The 27899-nt window shown below is 45.1% G+C and overlaps 1 protein-coding gene across 2 annotated transcripts in view; it reads right to left on the bottom strand.

Annotated features, from left to right (window-relative positions):
• The window catches only part of KCNQ3 (potassium voltage-gated channel subfamily Q member 3), a 194170-nt gene extending 175426 nt beyond the window's left edge, over positions 1-18744 (bottom strand). For both annotated transcript variants that reach the window (XM_062627016.1, XM_062627017.1), the window contains exon 1: positions 18055-18744. In XM_062627016.1, coding sequence (XP_062483000.1) covers positions 18055-18407 — 353 coding nt within the window. In that variant the 5' untranslated portion in view covers positions 18408-18744. The remainder of the gene's footprint in view (positions 1-18054) is intronic.
• Positions 18745-27899: the final 9155 nt, after the last annotated feature.

Genomic DNA, 27899 nt, shown 5'->3' with positions numbered 1-27899 from the left:
ACAGCTGGTCAGAGTGGACTGCATCACACTGAGGAGGTCATTTGTGTCTGTGTCTCACCACCTTCTCAGGACAAGGTTGGAAGTTCTATGGAAGCAATGTGATGGGACCTAAAGGTGCTGGAAGTAGTCTGCAGTACTATGGGAGGTACAAGGATGCGTAGCCCAAAGAACTTTCACCTCCGCTTGTCCCTGAAGGTATTTCTAGTTTGCATAAATACATTATAAACAATTTCTGGGTTGGTGAAAAGGCACATTCCAAATAGGAATTTGAGCTGTGGTGACTATGTGGTACTTTGCTATCTCAAACACATTCATAGCTACGTCGGACGTAACCTTTGCCATCACATTCACCTACCATTCATTTCAGCTTACTACATGACTGCGCACTGCTAATAATTTCCTTGCCTCCACTGAAGATTATTTGGGGGCTCAAAAAGGGTGTCATGGCATGAAGAATAATCTCCAACTAAAAGCCCGATGCTGGATCTGCTCACTCAGAAAAAGGCCAGTGAGTTTCCTATGCCTTAACTTAAAAACCAAACCAACCCACCAGCCTGCAGGGAATGTCTTCTAGATGATATGAAACCATAAACAGAGAATTACAACAGGCCTTGATACCACATTGCAGGGCACGGCAGTACATGAGTCACAGTAGTAAAGAAACTTATTGAAGAGAAGTAAGGCCATGAGAACAGAGAGATAGGCTAAAATCATCACCCCACTTATGTGCCTTTCACAGTGCTGCAAACGCTTATGGTACTGTGGTTTTGTGGTTTCTCTTAATGCCCAGCTGGTGCAGTCAGGATATATCAGGGCAAACACAGCTGCCATTAAAAAAAAATGCAATTTTTGCTTCATTATTACAAAGAAAATCTGTAAAACCTGACTATGTGCTGCCAGCCTGAAGAACCGCAATCTGATTGATACAGAAAACCCTCTCAGAGGTAGTCATTTCAACCAGCAATGTCTGCAGCAGGACATATTCAGGCCTGATATGGCATGAGGCTGGTTTCCCATGCAGGAATGGTGGCAGAAGTGGTTACACCAGTGAAGCCTAAGAACCAGCACTGGCTTACTTCTGGGACAAGGGTTGAAGCTCCAAACTTGTTTTCTCTTTATAGATACTCCTGAGTGGTTGTTATTTGAGGTAACAGGGAGACTATTCCTAAGGGTGTTTCAGCAGAAGTGTAACCCGCCTTGTGTCTCATTGGCATGTCTTTTTATAGCTCAAGAGTAGATAAAGCTATCCTTCTTTTCCCCCTGTTGAAGTTACATTTAACATGCCTTGAATATTCTACTCCTTTGGTCTCTACTTTTTAGACCTTCCTCAGGTTTTGCAGCTAAACCATGAGCATGCAGGGGCAAAAAGGAGGTTCAGGATGAGCCCCATATTGCCACACAGCACACTGTTCTTGGGTTTCAGCTCTGAAGGCTGCGCTCTGCACTAAAATAACAGATGAAGTTTAACTCTCCTGCTGTTTGGGTGCCAACATGTAACTCCTAGCTCTGTGCTGCCAAGTGACGATGACAACTATGACCTGTACAGAGATGGATACACCTCAGAAATCACAGTCCCCTGGCTGCCCACAGAGAGGGAACAGCTCAAGCAACAAACAGCTATTTCCCACCACTGCCTGTCCAAGACACCTCACTGCTGACCAGGTCTTGGGCCTGCCAAAGGGTCTGCCATGCAGCCAAACAGCAACACCTTTCACTGAAGACATTTTGCAATTAGAGCTAAACAGGCAACTTGCCTGAAACAGGCACCAAAGCACCAGGAGGGCAATTAAGTTGTTTTCTCTATGCACAGAGCACCTTCATTAAATAGCTCCTAACATGTTCATCTACAAGAATAGCCTTAATTCTCCTCCTTCTTCTGTTTTACCTCTCACAGCACAGTTACTCCTCCTCCTGTTTGCAGCTTTATTTGTAACATCTCCCTTGCCTCCTTCTCCAGCTCCGCTGCCATTTGTCATCATCACTGGAACTGTGTTCACAGCTGCTGACTTCTTCCCTGCACCATTGCTGCTCTTACCTCAGTGTAAAAAATCACTGGCTTCATTGCTTATTCCCACCCTGCCTTTCTTATTTTAACCAAGTGGGCTGAAAACCATTCTTCTTTCCCTCTGGACAAGGCATAAACCAGACAGGTCCATCTGTTCTCCTTACAGGATCAGTGGCGAAAAGACTGCATGGACACCTAAAGATTACATCCCACTCTTCAACAGCGATGACAGCTCTGAAGGCATGACCATATTGTAATTACTTTGTTAAATAACTCAGAGATAGAGCTATGTGTTTGTGCTCTGGATGGGATAACACTGACCTCGAGCCCTTTCCAATAAAAAAAAAAGGGAAGGGGAGGGGAGGGGAGGGAAGGGAAGGGAAGGGAAGGGAAGGGAAGGGAAGGGAAGGGAAGGGAAGGGAAGGGAAGGGAAGGGAAGGGAAGGGAAGGGAAGGGAAGGGAAGGGAAGGGAAGGGAAGGGAAGGGAAGGGAAGGGAAGGGAAGGGAAGGGAAGGGAAGGGAAGGGAAGGGAAGGGAAGGGAAGGGAAGGGAAGGGAAGGGAAGGGAAGGGAAGGGAAGGGAAGGGACCCCCACATTCTGGCAACCAGCAACAACTTCTGATCTCAGTCTTGCTATGCTAGACAAGCTTTCATTTCTGCATGCATGTGGAGCCTGGGGGACATCAACAGAGACCCACAGGAACATGAGGCGAACCTAAGAGGCATCACAACAAGACTTAGGTACAAGACTGTATCAAAATCCAACACTGCAGAAATCTGGTGATCTTGGTTTATCTATTTACCTGCTCTGAGAAAGGTGATCCAGACTTAAGACTGTAAGATTTTCATTTTACAGTCATCTTAAGGACAAAAAAGGATGTCTCTGTTTTAACCTCTTGTCCAGAGTACTTTGTAAAGTTATTATCCCAGCAAGGCCTTCAACAGAGTGATTAGGGTAAGGTTCATCTCACTTAAAAGTTAATGTTTATAATGTAGGTGCCTCCATCTCAGCTATATATTGAAGTTTCTGTTATAATCAAGGAATACCTATTTATTTGGTATCATCTCTGGTAACCAGGATGTGAATTATTACTGTCATCATTCAGGATGAGTTGAACAATCACCAGTACTCCTGTAGTAGTGGTCTGTTCAGGAAACTGAGGAGATTGAAACGACTCAGCCACATTTAGACATTTACAGGGAACACACTTAGATTTAGTTCCAAGAATCCCAGCCCAATTACTATTACTGCTGCTACTTACACTATGTTACATTGCAATATTAATAATCCACTTAAGAAATGAGTGGATCTCTTTTCCTGAGTTACTTCATAGCTTGTTTGCTTATCTGTTGCTAAATTTAAACAAAAAACCACCCCCAAAACCCAACAAATTAGTGATTATAACTCAAAGTCCAAAATACCCAGAATTATTGATGTAAGCCCATATTTTGTGGCTAAGCTACAGGCTATGGTTGTGTCTTGGAAAATTCTCCAAGTTTGGTTTAAAAAGTTGAAAATCAATGATTTCTTGTGCAAATTCTTCCAGCAGATATGTCCTCCCCTATTAGACCTTATCATCATCTATATCTATAAATGAATTTATCTCGAATCATCTTCCAACCGTTGCTATATCATCATTTACGCAATTAAAAAGCCCTCTACTATAACAGAAACTCTTAGTCCTTGTAGCCTGGAACAAACACTGATGGAGCACTCAGATTAATGATTATGAACACATTATCTATTTCAGCTTGCTTGGAAATTAACTCTTGGTAGAATGAGTGAAAACAAGCACCGCCAATGAAGATGAGCACTGACACATTTCCATCTGCCCAAAATCTCTTTTCTTTACTCATCCCAGTAATGTTTTCTTTAGAGTGCTCTTTCCAGAAAACTGTAAGATAGTACTCTATAACAGAAGAGCTTTCCTATGGTCTCCAGGAAAATATTGCTTTGAAGGTGGTTATGCCCTGCTTTGGTGCATGGGAGCAATCTTGTGTTCTCATCCCATCTGCTGGGGAATGTGGTGATTCAGGCAGCAAGACAAAGCATTCAGTCCTGTCTATAACTCACTAGAGAAAGTTGCTGTCCATTTATTGTTACCCCAGGAGCTCCCATCTTGATTTTTCTTGGTTACCAGCACTGGTAGCAAATGGAGCAGCAAACCAGGACCTTGTACTATTACCTCAACTCTGGGAACAACAGTTGCAGATGTGATTCAGGCTGTGTATGAAGTATCAGACAGATCTTGGGTTAACTTGTATGTGGCTAATCTTCCTCCTACCACTGAGACCAGGAATGTGGACAAACTCAAGTGACAGTCTGTACCCTTTCTGGGAAGAGAGATGGGTGTCCACCTCCACTTCATGTTCTCTCTTTCCAAAGAGAATAGCTGAGTCACCTCAAGAAATCTGTTACCTACACAGGTCACCAATAAATCACTTTTTCCCTAACAGCACCATCACCCCTAGAGCAAAGTGATCAGGATCAGTGACTCAGAAGTGTGTGGGTCTGAATCACAGCAACCCTAAGAACTTCTCCTACAGTGATGCTGTTTGTGAAGGGACTCTAATTTTGGGCTGTGCCTAAAGTCATAAACTGGTCCAGCAGGAGCACCTTACCCCTGGATGCTGGATTCAATATCAGGGAGCTGTGTGACCGAAAAAGGAAACACTGACGGTAATGATACACAAGGTGATTCAGAGATAACTCCTGCACCTCGCTCCACACGGAGAAAGTAATTCCTATTGAGTCCCTACTCTGAGGGAATTAGAGGCACAATTTTAACCTTGACATAGGTGGAACTCAGTGTCGAAAAAGAGATAGAAAAGACCAAAAGGTAAACATAGGTATGTCTGGGTAAGAAACAAATTGTCATGTCAGCTCCATCAACCTGCTATAGGCCAACTGAAGTCAGAAAGAACTCTACTGTTGTTGTCACATAAAGCACAAAACAAAGGCTGAGGGGTCACATGAAAAGCATCAATGACTGGTGCTGTGCTTCATTAGGGAGGTCATGAATGTCACCAAAGGAAGAAGAAAAGATGGGACTGAGTGAGGAGGGGACACGAAGAAAGAGATGGGAAAGTCAGGAGGAGATGTAAAGCAGGTATAAGTTGCTGGAAACTGAATAATTCTTCTGAAGCTGAAAAAAGTGTGGAAATTTTGAATTACAACAATATCAGTAAAAAAATTGAATAGCCATTGAGAAGGGTTAAATATTTTCAATGAACTCTACTGATTAACCAAAGATTATCCCTAGCATTTCCCAGTGTCAGCACTCCATAGACAATGCTGGTGCTAGCCAGCCTTGAGGCAAGCAACTTAATATATATCAAGGTGTTTCATACACAGAGGGCTGACCTGGCCACCATCTCAGTCCAGATATTACATCTCACTTCTGTCCATATACATTCAGGATTGAATGCGGTAGGGAGAAAGGAAGACTCCATGACCCTGGGCCTAGAAGTCTGCCCATTATGAGAAATGCACAAAACGTATTCCATAAAATGCAACCAAATCTATCACTACTCACAATACAAAGTAGTTCATATCTTGGACATGCACAGATCTTAATTGGATACAGCCCTGAGCAACCTCATTTGACTTTGAAGTTAGTCTTGCTCTGTGGACTGGACTGCAGACTTCTAAAACCATACAAACTAAACGGTTTTATGGTTGCAACTGTCAGGTCTTCCTACAGCCTCAACATCAGACTCGACCTACACCAAGAAAGGGACATAAAGATAGTGCTTTGCTTTCTTACCTTCTCCAGCTGCACTGTATTTGTTAACTAAATAATTGTAATTGTTAATTACATAACTGCATTTATGAGGGAGGAAAAATCCTGTCTCCATTTCGGGGAGCAGAGAGGGAGGGAATGACTCCATGCTTACAATGAAGCCAGCTCCCACTGCGAAGGAAACAAGCCCTGAACACCGTGGTGTGAGTGCTGGCAACTATGGGACAGGTTGGTGTTCACTTGTTATCTTGCCAGGGGTTCTGCATCTCTCCTATTTACTCCATTCCTCAAGCTGTCTTACCTTACTGGGAGGGCACATTTGTTGTTGCAGGGAAGTACCTCACCAGAGGTGCAGGACATTGCCCTTGGCACTAGCAGAATATCAGTAAAAAATGAGATTTTGTAGAGGGTCCAGAACAAGCTTATGGTGCAGCAGCCAAATCCAGTTGTTGTTCTGACTCTAATAGATTTACTCTACATTTGTACTGACATGACTAAAAGAGGTTGCTGGCTCAGTATTTGTGCAAAAATAAGCAAAACACAAACCAGCAGCTGTTAAAGGAATACACCACCACCCAAAAGCGCTTCCTTATGTCAGGGTGTTTTCATGCATCCAGATTTTGTACCGTTCTCTGATGATTTCAGCATTAGGTTCAATTATGCTAATTTACTGATTCAGCTGGTGTATGAAAGTGAGTATGCCCTCTAAAATACTGAATGGTGCTTACATATCTATAAAACTTTATAGAGAAAACTATAGCACAGAAAAAAGCCTATGAACGACCCTCACAATCACCCTCCTTCATCACACGACATTCAAATTGACCTTCAGCATTTGCTACAGGCTTCAAAAAGACAGTGTCCAAGCCACTGAAAATGTTTTCTGGTCCTAAAATGGCACCTTCTAGAAAGCAATGTTGCCTGTTCATTGATCTGGGGGCCGATTTGGGGGCCAATTTGGGGTGAAAGAGACAAGAGGAGCAAAGCAAATGGACAGAAATTCAGGAATAGGAAGGAGGAGAACTGCTTCTGGCCAGCTCCCATCAGAGTTACACCTCTGCCCAGGTAAGTCCCAGGTGGTCACAAGAAGATGGAGGGAAAACAGTTTATCACAGCTCTTGAGTTTGAAGCTTAGTACAAGAGCTGGTGCAGTCTTGGTTTGAGCATAACCTCAAGATCAACTGCAGCTATGATTATAAATCAAGAGCAAATTTATGGGAGGGCTCAGGGAGATAGACCCCATAGCAAACCAAAGAACAAAGGGAAGGTGGAAAGGCAAAGTTAAGACTCCCAACAACTGAAAGGTCTTAAAGCTGCTGCAATCAGCAGTGTAAGTAGGATGATGAAACTAAGGACATCACCTACACCATCACGTTTTTCTTTGGCATAATGTCAGGGATGACTGTAGTCCTGTCATGGCCTGGGATAATAAGTAACCACATATGTATAGGTCTTGAGGAAAGAGAATTAGAGTTTTATGTTTAGCCTAATATTAATAAAAGCCTATGTAATAATGAGTCATATTCCTTTTGCCTTTAAAAGTAGGACTCATCTGTCTGAAAGTGGCTTTTACTGCAGTCACTTACCGAAGATCAGGTCACCTCAGCTCCTGCTATAGACAACGGAGAGTTGCTCAGTGGAGCTGAAGCTATGATTTATCTCCATCTAAAGCAGACCCCTACATCTGGCTGGATGAATTGCACCATAAAATCTATTGACCGTATTGACTAAATCTTGACTGACTATAAAGAGAACTTAAATACCTATTACACACACAGAACCGTACATGAACATATCTAAATTTAGTGATCTTAATGTGGCTTTGTGTCCTGCCTCTCAGGTCAGGCAAAAAGTTTCCCATCCCTCAGATGTTTTTGATGTAAATACCTCAATTCAAGTTAGTCACCTGAGGTCTCCTTTGTGGAAAGTCTGAGGCACTGCAAGAGATGATTAATCTCTCCTATTTTAGAATCATCTTTGGAATAAGATTAATTGCACTCCAGAAAGTTCTATTTCCTATTTTTCTTCAGCAGTTACAAAAGGAGTCCAGGCAACTACCTCAGATAAGGCACTAGATGGATAGGTCCCATTATGACTGCTGAGAGACTGCCTCTCAGCCCCTGAGAAAAAGCAGGGAAATAAAGTTGTTTGAAGTAGTTTAGCACTGAAGAGAGTAATGTATTTGGGAATGTACTATGTGATAACGCCATATTCTGAGAGCAGAAACTGCCACGATCACGCATCTGCCAGATCTATCTCACCACCCCTGCATAGTGTCATTGCACCCAGAACCTGACAAGGTCGTGGAGCAACATCTACAATAAGGAGTGAGACACAATCGGGAGAAATGTCCAAATATCGGCACCAGTGCGACTAGCAATATCTTCTTTAGTGTTTTACACAAATCAGAAGTTTGGGAATGGTCAGAGGGCTCTTCCTCCTGGATTAGTGCCACCAAAAAAGATCATTTTTGTTTTAATATACAAAAGGTGTCAGGGTGAAGTATTTGAACCACCATAGGAGTTTGATCAGCACAAGGAATGTTGAAATGCAAAAGGCCTTGGCAAAGTTCCATCATCACAAAGGCAAGGATGTAAAAATAAAATGTGTTATTGGACATACACATAGGGTGAAACCTGTATAATTTCAGTGGGGCAGGATTTCTTGGGTCTTTAAGCGAAGGGTCTTATTCCAAAGCAAAGGAGCTTTTTGCATAGACATCAAGGCGGTAAGATCTCACATATAATAATCATGTCTACTGTGGTAACCCAAAGATGCTCAGTCCTGCTGTCTGTCCATGAGGCCAGCTGGCATGACCAGTGTCCATGTCACTGACCTCACTTGCCTCCAAAGCAGGAAGCCACACACAGTCTCCTACTGGGAGCAGTCCCAGGTCTGTGGCAGCACTTGATCCGTGCCCAGTCATTTAGTTGTCTCAGACTAAAACCACAGCACAGGTCATCCAGAGATGTTTTTGGCCAGCACGTGTCACTGCTTGGGAACATCCCCAGCATGACTTTGCCAATTAGTCTAGACATAGTTAATGACTACTCTTGGCATGAGAAAAGCTGCTGCTGTAGCTGCAGTAGAAGACTGGTTCTGAGCTGAGGCCCAATGCATCTGGTGCCACTGTGCAGACGGTGTCTGAGGTCAGCTCTGGGAGCCTCAGCTGGTTGTGTGCACTGAAATTCTTCCAGCACGTCTCACAGGAGAAGCGGTGTTAGCAAAGGTAGAAGAGCAAATTCCAGTTCATGTAATTACCTTCCTAAATTAATTCCCCTGCAATTTCAATCAGCTGCTCTTGACTTTCCCTCCTCAGGGTGTAATCCCTCCTCATAAGCACCCTGATCAGTGCACGGAGAGGCACGACGGGAGCAAAGATAAGCAGAGCTGATGCTGCCCCGCTGAGAGCCTGGTGGGCAGCTCCCCACCATGCGCTTTGGGGATTTCACTATCAGTCCCTCAGCAGCTGTACTTGCTTCTGCTCCATCCCCACTGAAACTAGAAAATTGCAGACTCTGTACTTGCAGTCAGTGGGAATGCCTTGTAAAGCATCTTGTGGCTTAGGATTAACATCTCTGTTGTTCACCTGATGTTAGGTGTAACCCAAATGTAATAGCTCCCATAAAATATATAAGAACTACCACTTGGATGGATCAGGGCATTTAAGCTTTCAGCACTGCCTTAGCTCTACTCTAGCAGTGGATGGCATTGCGAACATTGCATTATTTTGTTATAGGAGAGGCACACCATGTCACAAGCATGAAATAACTGAGATGGGAAGATAACAGTTAAATGCTTATCACTGAGTTAAATAAACAGAGCCCAACAATCGATTTTGAACAAAAAGGAATGAGGAAATATTTCTGATTTGACATAGGTGCAATGTCTCATAGCATCTTAGTTCTAGTACTAATCCAGATGACCAGGAGAAACTACATGAAATTAAAAACTGGTTTCAGAGCTATAAATAAAGCCATAACAAATGGCATCAAGTTAACAAGGAAGGGGGGAAGTTGTTATTTAGTGAAATGCTGAATGGATTTTCTTAGTTCTGGTCTTGTGAAGTGCTTCCTTAATGAGCTATAAAAAGAATTTAATTGAATGTAATAAAACAATGAAGTACCAGGCTGGAAGGTGATCAAAACACCAGTGGGGACAGAAGAAAATAAATAAGAAAAGCATCTGAGATTTAAAGAGAAAACACTGCCGAAGAGCCAACATGACTATCACAAACTAATACGGATTGGCAAAGGAATGCAGAACGCACCTGCAACACAGCTCTCAGCAGCAGCTCTGAAACCAGGGAGGACACGTGAGATTCAAGTATCCATAAAATGAAATCAAGTCTGTAAAGTTAAAGGAAGCAAAAGACAACAGCCAGCCCAGGCAGGATTAGGATTCCTCCACTGCTGCTGCTAATGGACCTGTAATGCTCTACCACAGTGTACCAGCAAGCTAGAAAAAACAAAGTAGAAAAGACTTGGGCAATATTAATGCACGTAGGGAAAGGGTGTGAGAGCACATGCCACCTCAAGAGACACTGGGTGCCTCATATCAGGGTCTCAGCATCTCTCCAAACTGAGATTTAGCAGTGTTGGAGATAGGCAACTCCAGTTCATCTTGTGAGACCTCACCTGGAGTATTGTGTGCAGTTCTGGTGTCCTCAACAGAAAAAGGACATGGAACTGTTGGAACAAGTCCAGAGAAGGGCCACGAGGATGATCAGGGGACTGGAGCACCTCCTGTATGAAGACAGGCTGAGGAAGTTGGGGCTGTTCAGCCTGGAGAAGAGAAGGCTGCATGGAGACCTCATAGCAGCCTTCCAGTATCTGAAGGGGGCCTATAGGGATGCTGGGGAGGGACTCTTCATTAGGGACTGTGGTGACAGGACAAGGGGTAACAGGTTAAAACTTAAACAGGGGAAGTTTAGGTTGGATATAAGAAGGAAATTCTTTCCTGTGTTAAGGTGGTGAGGCACTGGAATGGGTTGCCCAGGGAGGTTGTGAATGCTCCATCCTTGGCAGTGTTCAAGGCCAGGTTGGACAGAGCCTTGGGTGATATGGTTTAGTGTGAGGTGTCCCTGGGCATGGCAGGGGGGTTGGAAATAGATGATCTTAAGGTCCTTTCCAACCCTAACAATTCTATGATTCTATGATTCTATGCTTTTTAAAACCTACACAAACGAGCAAAAGGCAGCACCTCTAAGGAGGGCAAGTTGTTATCCTGGTGACCATAACCAAAGGCAGCTATTAAGGTACAAAAGGGATGAAGGCCTGAGGCAGATCCTATGGAGACCTGTAGCTTAGGAGGATCTCACCAGGCCCAAGCAGAGCAGCAAGCTGGTTGTGCAGAGGAAGATGATGATACCTAGTGCTGCTTTCCATCAAATCTCAATTATCTCTTGTGCTTTGGATGACCCCAACATCACCTTGGATAATTTCCTCCTGACATCAGTGGAACCTCTGGCTTGTTCCAAATTAAACATGCTCTTAAGCTGTTTGCTTGCTGAAGGCTGGGGAAGGCAATTTACAGATTTCCAGCCTGGAAGTTCTCCCAGAGTGCTCTTTTCTAAAGTAGGTTACCATGAAACTAAATATCCCTGGGCATGCTTCTCTCCCAGAAAATGCTACGTCTCCCACCTATCATCCTAGGACAGAAGGCAGCGTATACTTAATGGTTCTTGTGGACCATACTTCTTGTAAAGCTATTAATATTTAAGTTATCCCATTTAATACAGGATCTGCCAGAAGCAATAGCAGATGCAATGTCTCCATGGCTCCATTCCTTCTGTAAAGTTCCACTCACAAGAAGGGAATATAGCACTATTAAATACAAGGAGGGAATATAGTACATTAAATACAAGGAGGGAATATAGTACATTAAATACAAGAAGGGAATATAGCATTATTAAATACCAGAATACACATTATCATTTGTTTATACCATGCAAGGCTAATCATGATAGTATCCAACCATCAAGCTGCCTGGCTATGTCTACGGTCACCAATCTATTAAGTTTTTAAATAAGATATAAATGATCTTAACACACACTTGACTGGTTTTTGTTTGGAAAGTTTATCACAGCTATTAAATAAGATCCAATTTACCCAATTTCAGACCTTGTCCTTGAACATTCATGCCATCACCTGACCTTGCACATGCCTCTGAATGCAGGATATGATTTTTTACTGACCACAAAGTACATATTTGTGCTTTACATATACACACAGGTTTGTATATAAATAAAGAGGATTTAATCAAATGATATTTGGAGATAGGGAGTCCCAAAGAAAGAACAGAAAGATGCCAGGGGAGTAGCTACGGGGGCTACTTCTGGGGTGATGTTTAGGAGTAGTAACTGCCAGGGTACCTTCATGATCACTTGCACACACTCACACACACAGTGATACATCTATAACTGATGCTACATCTATGTAAGGATTTTTAATCCACATTTTTTCAATATGCACAGCCTTTGGTTACTATTTTTGCCATCAAGTTTGTTTTGAATGTTTCTACATTCTGCACCAAAATGAGCAAAATGGGTTTGGAAAGTGTCTCCCTGCTAATTTTTAAAACATTGCCCTAAATTCCATCTCAGATTAAAGCAAAGAAATAAAACCCATGTGGTCTCTCCACGCAGAGGTACCCAGACCCTGCTGTGCCCCAAAATGATCTGACAGTTGCTGTAAGAAGCAAAGAGAGGCACAAGGAACGGAGATAGCTTTTAGACCCAATCAGACTCCAGGCACCCATCTGCAGTGCTGAATATACTGCAGTAAGTCTAGGCTTTACTGCTGACAGTGCCTCAAGGACCACAGGGGTAGCACTGAGATGGTGCTGTTCTTCACTACCAAGTTTCTCAACAGAGAAGAAAAACACGATTTCCTGGCTGCTGGAGGAGCTTTGCTGTATCACTGCTCACCAAAACAATGACATCTGGAGCTGTTCAGTACAATACAAATTACAGGGGGGCTGTGACTTCTTTCTGAGGGGCTTATTCCTAGGCTGAGCTGATGCCATTGAAAGCCCAGCTGATGATGCCACTGGTTGCACCAATGCTTGCTCACACATCCACCCTCTCTTGTGCATCACCAGCCACAATGGATCTCGATGACCATTCACATGAGGCTGCATCACATGGTGTGAAGGGGATTGAGCTTGCAGAGAGGTGCTCAGGGACCCCCATCTCAAGGGGTTTGGGGGCTATTGAGCCTATGGTACCAGCAGCCCTGCTCCTGCAGCTCCTGAGTGAGCAGCACCAAAATTCGGCAAGTTAGCAGGGTAACCATGGCAACACCGAGCATGGGCTGACCAACCCAAACATGGGTACCCATGCTGGGAGTGGGTCTCTCTGTCAGGACAGATGCCCTAGCAAGGAGATATGAGGCTGTAGGTGAAAACACTCCTATCCCCACCAAAGGGCCTGGTCTGTGATTTCAGAGGTAGTTTGGCTGCCTAAACAAGTGCTGGGCACCTCTAAGCTGCTGAATTGATTGTGAAGCTACAACCCAGGATCCCAAGCCACTGATGTTACACAGCCTGCGGCTTGCCCAGGCTCTGCTGCCTTTTCTCATTCCTACCAGCACACCCCAGCAGCCCGTGACCCCAGCCTGCAATGAAGGCTGATCCTATACACTGTATCTCACTAAACCACACACGAACCCAGGGCGGACTCCACAAGCCTCGGCAGAGATGCAGCAGCAGAGGTGTGTGGTGAGGTCTCCAATGACTAAGACTTCATTATTTTTTACAAAGTATACTGCAGAATATTTATCCCTGCATTATGATGAATTAGCATAAATAATTAAAACAGAGCCCGCATTGGTGAACACATAAGCAAAGGGCACTTGCTAATGGACCAGGCTTGCTCTGCTGCTCCTGGGACTCACTTAGAGACAAGTCCATGCCAAAAAGGCCAAGGAAGGATTTGCATTTACCCTTTTTACCCAAAACCTGTTCCTATCTCACCCCAGATGGCTGACACAGACTGGTGTATCAGCACACCTTATGGAGCATCTCCCAAAGGGCAAAGAGGAAAACAACAGTAAGTCCCCAGACGTTCAACCTGCTCCCAAGTCCCACTGCAATCTCTTCTTCAAACAACACACCTACGATCAGTCATGCAAGAGGTGCTTCCCAGAAATGCTCACAATCTGATGGATCGCATGACTCTGCCTTCTCTTTTTATTCCAGGTATTAAGCAGTATAGAAAGAAGATTGCATGGCAAATACGGAAGGGTTTTCAAGTGCTCCCCATGGTTTTGCTCCCTCAGGAGCACATATGCTCTGGTGATCTACACCAGCAGAGCGCAGCCAATATTGCAGACTTTCCCAAAAAAAAGGACAATTTAATCCCAAGTCTTTTCCTAGCCTTATTTTTCCCTGAAAGTAAAGACTGCAGTTGTCTCAGAGGATGGTATGAAAATAAGAATATCTCCTAGCTACGTCTCTTTCAGCATCGCTCTTTTCTGAGACTAAAAATTTTCCACAAATTGATGATCTGTATTTTATTCTCTTTCTGGACTCTCTCCATTATCCACCAAATATTTTGTGCTTACAATTAAAAATGAAACAGAAAAACAAGATCATGCTTGTTTGCAATTCTTCATTCGATTCACTTCTGCCTCTGTGCATAAATAAAGCATTTGGACGGCTGGTGGAGGTGAACAGAGCTCGAATCAGTCTCCCTGGCCAAAGTACACATCCCACGAGGCACAGCTGCAGGGGTTTCCTGCAGTATATTGTGCAGCTCAACATGAAGGAAAATACAGTACAGCATGGGAACAGCAGTTGTACCTGCAGAGAGATGAACTATGGAAAGAGCAGGGTTAGACTGTAGCCTGACCTGCAACCCCCAAGAGTCATTTCCAAGCCAAACACCACAGGGTTTAAACCACACTTTTTTAATTATTTTTAATATTTTTTACTGAAAATGTTGTTTGCCTTTACAGAGGAGAGATTTCTTCATGGGAAAATCAATTTTCTCTTACCAACTACACCACTAAGATATTGCCATATTGCCAAGAGTGAACTCTGGTGTTCTAGCAGAAGAGAGCTGCATGGGTGTTATGTAGATCTCCTGTCTAGCAGAGCTGACAAAGAATACGTGTTTTCAGATGGTGAAGGAAACAAAGTCAGCTTCTTTAGGACCAAATTACCTTCCTCTTTGCTATAAGGATAGGCTTGGACATGCTCACTTGTGTAGAACAGGGAAGAACTGCAAGGAAAATATCTGGTGCTGCTTTCCATAAATCACTGCCAGTGAGAGCTGAACACTCAAATTCACATCAGGAATTTGCCCCTTTCTTCCCTGCACCTTTGTCCCTAGGGCTAGGTAGGGCCTGATCATGTTTATGCATCATCATTCAATTATCTCAACAGATTAAATCATTTCAGTAGATCTAACCCCAACTAACCTAAAAAGAGTGTTTACACAGGCACTGCATCAAACCTTATTTATGTGCACATTGTAACCGTGAGATACACAAAGGATCATGACCCTTTGCAGCCATATGGGCACTGCTGTACAATTTAACACGATCCCATCTGCACCACCCTATTCAAAGTTCTAGCAGGCAAAGCTTTTGCAAAGACCTTTGCAAAGCCCTTTCCTGCCTGAAAACAACACCCTCGGTGCGTCCTGAAAGTCATAATCCTCTTTCATCAGCAGCTTCCCACCTCCTGAATCCTGGGATATACACAGCACTGGAGTCCTTTGCATCATCTCTTCATTAAATACCTCTGAATGCTTGGATCCGTAAGGAATTCACCACATCCATCCGTGATCCATCCATCAGCTGTCTATTCTCTGTGGCTTGCTTGCGTGAGAACATCCTTCTTACTCTTAATTTTGGTTGCATGGTATTTATTGCAAAGTTACTCAGAAGACAAAGTGTAACACGTCATTAAGATAATGACATCAAGATAAATGGGACTTCTCTTCAAAATTAAACCAGCATCAAATCTGTAGATTATACGGAAAGGCTGGCAAGCTCTCACCTACCCAAGGGAAAGTGTAAACTGTTCTAGTGCAAAAAGAGGCACTCGGGGACTGCTGGGATGGCACTATACAGTGTCATGGCAGCACCTCCAACACAAGAGAGAATCCTTTTCAGAAGGAATAAAGCTAAAAGGCAATTCATTTGAAAGCAAGAACAAAGACTCTGGGTATCAGCTTAGGTGCTGCATCCCCACAGCACTGCTCCTGCTCCCGAGCAGGTCATTGTTCTCCAGTCTCAGGAACAAGCTCTGAAGCCTGTCAGCCAGATCTCAGCACACTCTTCCATCACTTTCAGCAGAATTCTTTAGTAAGGTTTGATCCTAGAGTGAGGTGAGAAGCCTCAACTTCGCCTGAGTTCACCAGAAGCTGAGACTGAGCAGAGACACAAAGCAGCCAACAGCAGACTTGGACGTCCTGGGAAAATACAGGCTATCATTTGTGGGCTGATACACCTGGACATGTGCATTTTACTGCTTTCAAGGATAAGGACTCTTAAAGGTGTCTTTTTTCATTAATGTTGAATTTGGCACTGATTATCTTAACAAGACTCTTATTAACTCCTGAGAGAGCAGGTCAGACTCACACCCCAGTTTTGCAGGACTGAGTAGTCACCAAAGAGAAGTTGGCCACACAGAGCATCACATCCTCTCCTAAGAAGGATGAAACCTTCAAAACACAGAATTTTTTCCCTATTCTATGATCCATGTTGCATAAGGATCTCCAGGCTAAACACACACCTAGAGAGCTACCTAAAATGAATGTTGTAACTTGGAAATTCTTAGACCATTGCAAATAAATGCGAATCTCTTTGCTTGTCTGATCTTCTCTATACTCACCCTCTGTTCTATTGATTATATCCCATAAGCCTGGGCATGGATTTGACCCAGCTGCTATAGCAAGATGCCAACTGCTCAAGGTGCTAAACCCTCACTTGTACAGTATGTAGGAGGGGGGCTGACCAAGGCAAGAAGAAGGAGGTGCCCCTCTGCCCAGACATGGATCTCCCCGATAAGAGGCAGCATTATGCAATACTGAGCACAGTGAAGAGCAAGCTCCTGACCAAAGTCTTCCCAGCAAAACACAGCCCAACGCTGTCACTCCCTGCCTGCATAAGTTTTCCCCCGGCAAAAGAACTGACAAAGTGTCCATATTTCCACAGAAATGAAGCTGGAAAGCAGGCACCCATGTCCCAAGATGCACTTTATGAAAACACTGAGAATAAGGGAGCAGAAACAAGTGAGTGATACACAGCAGAGGCTCAGTAATGAGCGCTGCCTGTCACTGTTTGCCCAGGGCTAAATCCCTGCCAACACCAACAAGGAGCTTGCCTGAAGGTAAAATCACAGCCCTGTATTCAAGGTGTTTATTTGTAAGTGCAAAGACTACACCAGTGATCAGGACTTCCCCAGACCCAGCTCCAGGCTCACAGCCCATGCAGCCTACAGCACTTCGCTTCTCTGTGGCAAGCCAACCAGTTTCAGAAATCACTGCTCAAGTCCTCTATCGCGCTGCACACGCTACAGCAGTAAAGAAAAACAGTAATACCGTGATCAATGCTAACCCCTTGGGTTTTCAAACACAATTCACAACACTAAAACCCACCTTTATTTTAATAGGACTCTGCCAACTCCATCCTACGCTGTAAGCAGATTTATATGTTCTATATTCCGCATGAAAACTCAAGGGATCAGAATTTTTAGGAACAAAACCCAGTGATCATTAGCTTGACTTGTCACCCCTGGGCCACCAAAGGAGTTTGTTTCACCTCTGCTCACGTGTGGTCAGTTTAACTCTCTGCTTGGCAGTGCTGCAACGCTCGGGTTTCACCCACCGCAGGGCGATGGTTTACTGGACCAAAACCCGACGCTTTCCACCTGACACCTTATTGCAGGAACGGATTCCCTCGGGGTTTCTGACAGCGAGTTTAACCGCACGCCGTGCTCCGGGCTGAACTGAAGCCGGCAGTGTTCCCCTTAAGCACTCCGAGCCTTAAAACTGCTCGGAGCTTGATCTTTCTGGCATCCATCCCTTTTCTAGGGGCTAAAGCACAGGGGCTCTCCTGTGGTGGTGTACGCACACTAGCGAGACACCGACTGAAGAGAAGATGCTCGTTTGGGGAACCCCCGACAGTAAATAAATGCAGGAATACCGCCGCTCAGCAGCACCCCCCATCCCCAGACACCTGCCGCCCCCCAGGGCTGCACCGAGCTCCCCGGAGCGCTTTACACCGAGAATGATAAAGCAAAACGGTGTCCCCGGGGCAGCCCCGCTCCGCGCCCCGCAGCGCGCCCGCGTACTCACACGAAGGCGTGATAGAGCAGCGCCCAGCCTCGGGGCCGTTCCAGGGCGTCGTAGATCAAAGTTTGGATGCGGCGATACTTGGCGTGGTTCCGCTTCACCGGGCGGCTCAAGGGGGTCTTCGCCAGCAGCCCCAGCCCCGGCGGGCTCCGCTTGCCGCCCTCCTCCTTCCCGCCGCCCTCCAGCAGCAGCGTCCCGTCGCGGTCCGCACCGGTGCCCAGGGCCAGCGAGCCTTGCTCGGGGTCGCCACCGCCGCCCGCCGCCGCCGCCGCCGCCGCCGCCCGCCGCCCCGCCGCCGCCGCCGCCCCGCCGGCAGCGCTACCGCCCGCCGCGCCGCGCCGTGCCTTCAGCCCCATGGTCACCGCCGGGCCCCGGAGGCGAGCTGCAGATCGGCGGCGCAAGCCCCGGGAGCCCCAGGGCCATGATCCGAGCTCCCCGCCCCTCCCCCCAAAAAACGATTTCTTTATGTATTTATATATATACACACACGTATGTATATATATATAGAGAGAGAGAGGGAGGGGGCGAAAAGAAAAGGTGGGATGGGGGCTGCGATCACATCCCCGTCAGGTCATCCTCGCCGGCGGCAGCGGGGAGGCAGGAGCGCGGCGGGCACCTGGGCCGGCGCAAGGCAGGGAAATCATCGCGGAGTTTATTTACCAGCCCGATGCCCGAGCCCCTTCCTTCCCCCCCCCCACCCCCCCCCCCCCCCCCCCCCCTCTGAGCCGAGCCGAACCGAACCGAGCCGAACCGGAGCCTCCGCCCGCTGAGGAGGGGGATTCGGGTACCGGGGAAAGGACGCAACAACCCCAGCCCTGCTTGTAGCAGCGTTTGGCACAGGGCTCTTAAAGGAGATGCTGCTTCTCCCCCAGCCCTGGCTGTGGTTCCCCCGGTAGCAGTGCTGTCGGATCTGAAAGCTGCCCCCCACCTCCGCTTCAGCGTGTGTACCAGCACCCCGGTGCAGGCTCGGACCCAAATCCTGAAGGGATGTGATTGACAGCCCTGTGCCCTTTCAGCTCCTTGGCTGCAAGGAGGATGGGAAGAGCCAGCTTTTGTGTGCCCTGCACCCTTGGTGCCCTGGGATTTCTGCCACAATACACTAGAAACATCCCCCCTCCTCCTAGAGCTGCTTTTGAGTAAAAACCTGCCTGCAGGGCTGAGTGTTGGCATAGCTACACCTTGGGAAGATACAAAGGGTCTGATGGAGCCATTTTTTCTTGCTAAATAATAATAAAAATTAATAATAATTAAAATAAAGACAAAGCCTTACAGACTGCTGGGTGTTTTCATGGGAGGTCCTCCTCCTCCTCCAGATGGGGGAATTTTCCTGGTATCTCCTGAAGAGATGCCAAGACACCCAAGAGCCCTTCCAGACTCATAGAGAAGCAGATTTGCCACCTACTCTAGCTGTTCTCACTCCATTCCCAGAGGGATTTATGATCTGAGCAGTCCTTCTCCTCTTTCACACACCAGGAGGGACAACAGATGGAAAGGGAGATTCTGGATGTGATTTTTGGAGCCACAACAGGGTCGCAAAGGCTGTACTGCTTCAGACCAGACTATAGGTCACTATTGGAGATGTCCCAGAAATGACACTTCTGTCACTGCATTGCTGGGTGGAAAAAGGGCTGTTTCCTCTCCAAAGTTTGACCATATGAGGTCCAAACTGAGCACATTCTTTGCCAAAGAATTAAAACCACCTCTGCCTTCAGCTCTGCAAGCTCCAGCATTAATATGCCCCAGTCACCATCTGGTTTTGAACCTTGGCAGCCCCAAGGGATTTGATGTGAGCAGGAAGCCCAGTATCTCACCCACCCGCTATAGCATCAGCTGCCGGTGCTGGGTTTGCCGAGGTCTCCATGACACTATCAGCGTTCCGCTCCCTGCTCAGCTAACATCTATCAGCATCATTTGAAAGTCATTTATAGCCGTATTCCCAAGGAGGGCTGTGGGAGGCTAGGAAGTTTTGATAACTAGGCCATTTATCTCTCTCTAGCTCCTGTTCTACCTCGTACAATAGCGATGATACTTCCCGATACCACAGGGGAGCTATAAGCATTAGCGAGGATGTATGGGGCACGGAGAATAGAGCACTTACTGCAGATAACACCCTATGCCTTAACCTTCATCCCAGCGTTACATAGGAAGAGGTGGGAGGAGGAGGCAGAAGAAAGAAAATTTACAGCTAACCAATCCATCACAGTTTTGAACCGCAACAGTAAATGTTCAAACCACAATGGGGATGGTAAATAATTTCCAAGGGTCTGGGGGGAAAGGCTGTAAATTATTTTCACTTGCAAAGTGTTGTAGTGATGTCAAATAGAAATAGGTGATTGATAGGCATGCACACCAGCTTGTTTGGCTTTTATATGCCTTACACCAGGGACACATCGCTTTCCAATACCATTTACATGTTGGGGTTTTCAGTTGCCTCCTCCAAACTGTGGGCTTCTGGGGCATTTCCAAGCCTCAAATCACCCACCTAACAAACCACCTTTTAAGACCCAACAGGAAAGAGATTCCATCTCCTCTCTAAATTTAAAATCCCATTGCCGAGTGACAGGGATTCTCCTCCCTGCTCCATCTGGGATAACTATGGTGCGGATGTAGCTGTACTGGCTGTGAAGCAGTGTAACTCAATGGGAGTTAGCTAAAATCTTCTAAATCAATGCAAAGATACCCAGCAGATTCATGGGGTCTGATAACAAACCCTAATAGCGGTGTTTCGGTACCTCATTGGTAGTACTGCTGCTTGGGACCCCAGTCCTATAGCTCACCTGCTGGCAGCACTCCCACTGATGTTGAAGGGAGTTTGGCCAGATGGAGCACTCCAGGCTCTGATTTGGCTTGATGAGCAATTACACTCCATTACTATTATTTACGATGTGTTGCTGGCAGCACCCAGCCAGGTTTGATATTCACCTCCTTGGCTGACACTGGAGATCTCTGTAATCAAAAAAGCAAGTGCTTCTGCCGAGCTGGAGTTTGCAGCCAGGAGGATGTAAGAAGCTCTGATTGGAGCATGCAGAGGGACCGATGATAAGCAACTCCCATTCACTTATGTTGGCCCTTGCCAAAGAGAAAACTGGTCAGTCAGAGAGGTTACAGTTTAAAACCAGAGGAAACCAGGAAGGTATTGTATCTGCTGGTCAAGATAGCATGGCTTTATTTTGGCTTATTCAGAGATCAGCTCGATTCTAACCACAGAAGTGCTTGGTAAACCACACACAAACACACAAAGAGTGTGTTTTAGTAGAGTCGCATGAACATTGAGCTAGACTATGTGGATCATGTCTACAAGAAGGAAAATTGCAAATGGAAAACCAGTTATTCTGGAAAAGACTCAGGAGCAAAATGGACAAACGGCTGCTCATGGGCTTCAGTGGCAGAGGAACTGAGATTTGTTAACTGAAAAAATGGTCAGGGTGCTCTCTAGGGATCAGGAACAGAAAGTGACCCTGTCTATAGTGTGGGTGAAACTGTCATTACAATGTCAGGTCCTACTTCAGTAGAATATGTTTTGAGAAAGTTGCTGAAGAGCAGAACCACAGATATAATTTCCTGGGATGAACGATTTGAAGCTTGAGGACCTCTTGACCTAGCAGTCTTATATATAACAAGACCCAGAGCATGGAGGGTGAAGCAATATAACCATAAAAGTAAGCAGGGGTCTCAGTTTTAGTGTAAGCACACAAGCAGTGTTGAATTTTGTTGCCCTTTTGAATGAAACTGGCTTCTCTATCTTATCGAGCAAAATTAGTGCAGTGCTTCAAGGCTTCTTGTTTCTCATTTAGGGTGACAAGATCTAATCCCATTTTTATCCAGTCTCTAACCCTAACCTCTACTCAACCTTTGGTCACAGGTCCATCAGGCATTCTCATGCTTTCTCCTCCAAATCTCTGAAGGCTTTGAGGAGGACTTCATCAGCACACAAACCTACCTCATGACCCTTTCCAATGATGTTATTACAACTCACTACTGGGATGCCCACAAACTCTACCAGTGTGCCTGCACAGAGTTTGGAAGCACCTACTGATGAATGCCCAATGAGACAGTGTAAGTTCAGAGTGCAGCACTGATATCCCAGCTAATCCAAGCAGTGAGAGCAGTCTAGCCATACAAAAGACCTGAAGCCTCATGGGGGCCTAATTTAAGGGATTGCTATCCCAGATACTGTGCTGCCACAGCTATGTTGTTCATGCACCCAACCTATCTTGTGTACCATGACCTGAGTGTTCAGCAGCACAGATATGCTCAAGCATTTCCTGTCTTTGTGCATCCATGTTTTCCTTATTCCTTATAGTTGCAAGTTAAGTTCCCTTTTTTAGGCATTCTTTCTTAGGGTTTAATACTGAAGGAATCTAAGCTGTGGCTGTTGTTTCTACCTGCTAAACTAACACAAAATGAAGCCTGACAGTCAAGCAATGGCACAGCCTAGTGAAGCATGAAATGCTCTCAGACCTGGTCTTAAGTCAGAGTTGCAGGTTTCATCTTTACTTTGAAAAGCTATGGCCTACTTTATCTTGAAGCTACGATCTGTGATGTGCAGATGGTCAAAGTGATCAAAATGCTGCCTTCTGGCTTCCAGATCTTTACATGAGCTTCATGAAACCAGGCGAGGCAGAAGGGCACACAAGAGTCTTTCTGGGGAGACGGAAATCAGTGTCTGCTCCTTAAATCTGCTGATGAAAGAAGGGTGGAGATGCCCGTAAAATCTCAAAGATGAGCAGGAAAATAAAAGATAGTTATGACAGCCAGCTCTTCCTTCCCTAGACTGCAGATGAGCCTGATGAAAAGTAGCTGCTGCCTCAAGCTGTTTTCCTTTTCTCTGCAATGACAAAGTGCAGCTGGAAACCAGAGCCTATAGTAGCTCCTCTTCGGGGAGAATATAACTGTGGGGCTGGCGCTGCTGGTCCCAAAGTGGGCAAAATTCATTATGAGTTTTTAAACCCAAGATAAAACACCAACTGTAAAATACCTTCATAGTGCTCACTTAGGGGTGTCGTGAAACCAGGACAAGGGGAAAGACTTACCAGGATGGGTCCCCTGGTCCGAGAGCTGTCAAGGTCAAACGTACCCTGGATTGCAACTGCAGCAGACAATATCACTGCTTTCCAGTGGTGGAAATGAGTCCATAGATGTCACCCATGCCAGCTCTGCTCTCCGTAAGCACTGAGTCCCCTAGCACTCCATAATCCTATGAGCATCTCCCTGTGCCATCCATAGAAATGGAGACCAACTGCCAGCTGCCATTGGCCTCACTGCCTACTAGCTTCATGGAAAACATACATAAAGAGGAAAATAAATCTCCACCACTACAAATTACTGCATGGACAAAAGAAAATCGATACACTGTAACTTCACACTGTCTCAATGCCATTAAAAGATCGTTGCAAACCAATCAAAAGACCATCCATAATTCACTCATGCTCACCTTACTGAATCCATGGCACTGTGCACAAAGCATGTGTGCATCCATAATCTTGCCTCATCGTTTTGCACAGTCCCTGTCTTTGGGATAGGAGGGATTTCACCCAGCAAGGTTCATGTATTGTATCAGCAGCTCCAGATCCTGGACTCTGATGAGCTCTGACCACCTCAGTCCTTGAGTTTCTTGAAAAAGTATTCACCCTAAACTTCTTTATTCTTCAACCCACATCCTTAACCCTCTCAGGCTGTTGGATCTGCCTCATCATGATTGAGTTTTGGGCATGCCCCTTTTGCACACAAGGCATGGCAGAACTGTAACATTAAAAGTCAAAGGGCTGCCTGAAAAATTAACATGATTCTTCAGGGAAGGAAAGCAAGCAAATGAAGATGGGTCTTCACGGGTCTTCTGCTTTCTCTGATGTAATCTCATGTTTTACAACTTTATGTGAGCTGCATGAAACTTATCACTTCCCTTCCTGACTAAGTGAATGAAGAGTGAGGTGAGACTCTCACTTCCAGGTACTGGGATATCACAGGATCAACCCAGCATCTTGACATTGGAACTCTCTGTTGGCAACTCTGAGGAATATGTGGTGGAATCAATGCTGATTGAAACGATTTTTCCATTTCTTTTTAGATAATTTTTAAGCTTCCAGGTTGTGTCTAATGTAACATAGTCTCTCCCATTAAAATGAGTCTATCCATTGGTTATTTTCCCTTAACATCAGAATAATGGCTTGAAATGTCAATACAGGAAATCTGGTCATGTTATGGGTTCAACAACAAACAAGGTCACTATAGAGTTACTAGGAAGTCCAGCTTGTGACTGCTTTTTCAAAGGGCTTCCATCAGATTCCCTCTTTGCTTTCAGGCCTGAAGAAGCCATGTTTGCAATGATGTGTCTTGCAGGGAACTTACCTGCTGCTTTCCTTTATGCTACCTACTTTTTAAAAAGGAAGCAGCCTGGCTTAGCAAAACAATATCTCTTTGGGATATTTTCTGCAAATATTTATTTTACACAGAATAGGAATGGCCACATGATATGATTTGAGGTAGAAACCAAGGGGGAATGGTGGCTACATATGGAAGAAACCTTTGAATACCCGTTTATAATAGCAATACACTGATCTGTTCCAAATTCCCCAGTCAAGTCACTTCTAGTTGAGCAAGACAAGCGAAGGCTTTGCTTTGAGTGTCTTGTGTGCCAGAGTTTTGTTTCTCTATGACATGGCCTCCATCACTGTTGGTAAAATAGAGCATGATTAAATACTAGTACAGCTTCCATAACCGGTTGTACAAAGCACCACACAACCCGAAACGGTGGTGTTGGCTGTCAACCCATCATGGTAGAGTCAGTTTTACAACACTCAATAGCCCTGTTCCTGAGTCCTTATAACTGCAGTTGGAGCTCTCTCTGATGGATAAGAAGCAGTCTTCAGGTATTCCTAGATTCACAGAATCACATAATTGCAGACTGATTAAGGCTGGACAAGACCTCTGGAGTTCATCTGGTACAATCCCTCCGCTCCAGATGCCTGTGACCATGCCCAGGTCTCTTGAATATCTCCAAGACTGAAGCCTCCACAATTAAGTATTATTTAATTTCTGGCTCCTGAAGACCCAGCTACAGAAAGGATTGATTGAGGTAACCGACATGTAATTGCATTTCAATGAATTTAACCCAGAACTGCACTATGCCTCACAGCTATCAGTCCTTTCTGTTGTGGAATTCAGCTCTGGTTTGCAAAGCTATTCCACCCCTATTTTACATTCAGCCCTGGAGAAGAGAACATCTTGTGAAAGATCCTGTGGGCTGGCAATGATCCTATGGACAAAGTTTCTGTCCACTGTCTTTGGTAGCAGAAAGATTCTACTCCACTCTTCCAAGGATGCCACTTATCACCTTCCCAAGCACAGAAAGAAATTGTGCTGTGTTTGGACAACTTCTGTCTTCACAAATATAGAAGTGAAAATCCATTTATTTCCAGCCTCCCTTTCCTTGCCCAGTTGTCTCTAAGATGACAGAAAACCCATTGCCAACTTCCCTCTCTTATCAGAAGCAGTCTCTGAGATGCAGCTCCTCAAAGGCTTTCTGAGCACTGCAGCTCTAAAAGACCAGCAAAAGCCTTCAAGGCCACAGCACACACATACCCCCATTTTCAGGGCAGGTGTTCTTCTGCACAGACAGGCACAGCTCTTCAGCCCATACAGTCTCTTCATGATGAAAACAACAGCAAGCAGAAAGCCAGGACCTCACAAGTTGTCTCCACTTGGTTTGCAGCTAAAAGACCTGCCCTCATACACACGTTCCCTTTGAATGATGCTCCCAAATCTATGGCTTCTGTTCTCAAATGTTGCCTTTCTATTTCATAACTTGCCCCTTCTGTGGGCTAGTTTTCAGTAAGAGAAACGGATTATCACTGACTGGACAAAACTGCACTTTATTGCACAAATTGATCAACCTGCACAGCAGCGAAGTCAGCTTCAGGCAAGAAACTGCAGTGTGGCTATGCCCGTGTTGCAGCTCCCACGTAGAGCATAATTTTTACAGCTTAGTGAGCTTGGTGATGCTCTGGGATCTCAGCTTAGGGATGCTCGGGGAATATGCCAAATTGAGTATTTATTCCACATTTCTGGAAAGCAAAAGTCCACACCTCCCATCTTGAATGATGTGTGACCCTGCACTATCAGACCATCTTGCTTCTATTGTTGTTACCTTTGGTGTTCTTAAAAAGGGCTGATTAGGAAGTAGCCACAATAACAAGGTCACAAGGCTGTGCTTTAGAGAAACTGCCTGTCCATCGAGCGCAGAACATTGCAAATGTGGGTCTGAGTGAGTCCAGGATACCAGTCCAGCAACAATATGGATGTGATTCGTAAATAGTTCTTTGGCTTAGCTTTAGCTCATAATGGAAAATCCAAAGAAACTGTTCAGAGACAGTGTGTTTAGGAGACACAGCAGGAAGGAATAAGATGTGCTCTCAATATGTTCAGGAGAGTTAATCTGGCAATTAATACGTAGGTGTAGCACTTAAAAGATATTGCTTTCTCTTCCTGCTATTACTTATTCCCTGTGTGGCTGTGATCAATGTTACTCCATGTCCCATTCAGGGAGCAGTTGTTTGTTCCTTAGGACTTGGTCCTGTGCTTCATTTTCTTCCAAGGCCACTGCAGAGTTTACTGGAGCAATAGGGCTTTAGTGCTTTAAGACTACAATGTCTGGAACTATTCAGGGCCTGGCATGATGAATGAGATCCCTCAGCACTGCAAGAAGAGAAATGCTAGATTATTAATAAGCAGGTGAACAAGGAGGCATATAGCAGTGGAGTTCTTAAGTACATGAATTGAGGTACCAGCAGCGAAAGCACATCTGTTAGTCTCATTTCCACCAGATGGTTTCTTTCAGCTCCTGAAGTTAGTGTCATTTATTTCATCAGTAATTTAGTTCAGGGCTTGTTAAGGAGTGGACACATCCCAGAGGTGAGAACAGTGATCCTGAAAACTTTTCATGGCATTGCAAAGAGAGAATCTTTCATTTATCGCTGAAGGATATCCATCTTTTATTGCTGAAGGATATCCATGGATAACTTAAATCCATGGATATCCTTCAGCAATAAATGACTCTCTCTTTTCAATGCTATGAACTTATTAAAAAAAAGAAACTAAGGGTTTTTATCGCTATGTGGTAAGTTAAGCTCTTTATTATTATTGTTTCTTAGAAGCACGTTTTAGAAGAGAAGGCGAATCCCTTTTTGTTCACTAAAAATAGCTTGAAAGATGATTCTTTTTCAGTTTAACAGAATGAAAACAACAGAATGGAAAAGTTTGGTAAGACGTTGTTAGGAGGATGAGCAAACAGTAATTCCAGGTTTCAGTGTCTGAGCAGCTCGTTGTGCTCACAGCTCCAAGGAGGTTTAAACCAGGGCACTGCTTTCTCCTCAGGATGGATGCTGCAGACACGCATGGCCGGCCAGGGCAGCATCACTGAGTGACAGGGACCACTGTTCCCAGTCAGTCAAATGTCTGCTTGCTGCTCCATGGAGCCTGTGAACTGGGCAGATTTGATGCACTTTAAACTGTGGTTCAGTAGCAAGGCCACATATCCCCGTGCCTGTCTGCATCTTCAGACAGCCTGAAATCACGCTAAGTGCTGTAAAGTGTCACCTTTTGAAGAGGATGTCACAACCTCCTGGGCTCCCAACATCAGTTTTGTTCCCTGGCTTTTTAATGGAAACCAAAATCTTTCTTCCTTGCATATTTGTCTGTTCTTTCGGCTGTCCCATCTCATTTTCAGTAGATGCTTCTGCTTTGACTGTGGCTGGAGATTGCTTTGTAAGGGGCCAAAGCCAGACTGAAGAGCACTGAAACTTAATTCCAGCTTCATCCTCTGTTTCAGGCAGATGATTTGTGATAACCAT

The sequence above is a fragment of the Pezoporus occidentalis genome, unplaced genomic scaffold (genome assembly GCF_034315485.1).
Source record: "Pezoporus occidentalis ecotype Australia unplaced genomic scaffold, CSIRO_AGI_Poc_V1 ctg3, whole genome shotgun sequence".
NCBI lineage: Eukaryota > Metazoa > Chordata > Aves > Psittaciformes > Psittacidae > Pezoporus > Pezoporus occidentalis.
This window is presented reverse-complemented; position numbering and strand designations above follow the sequence as displayed.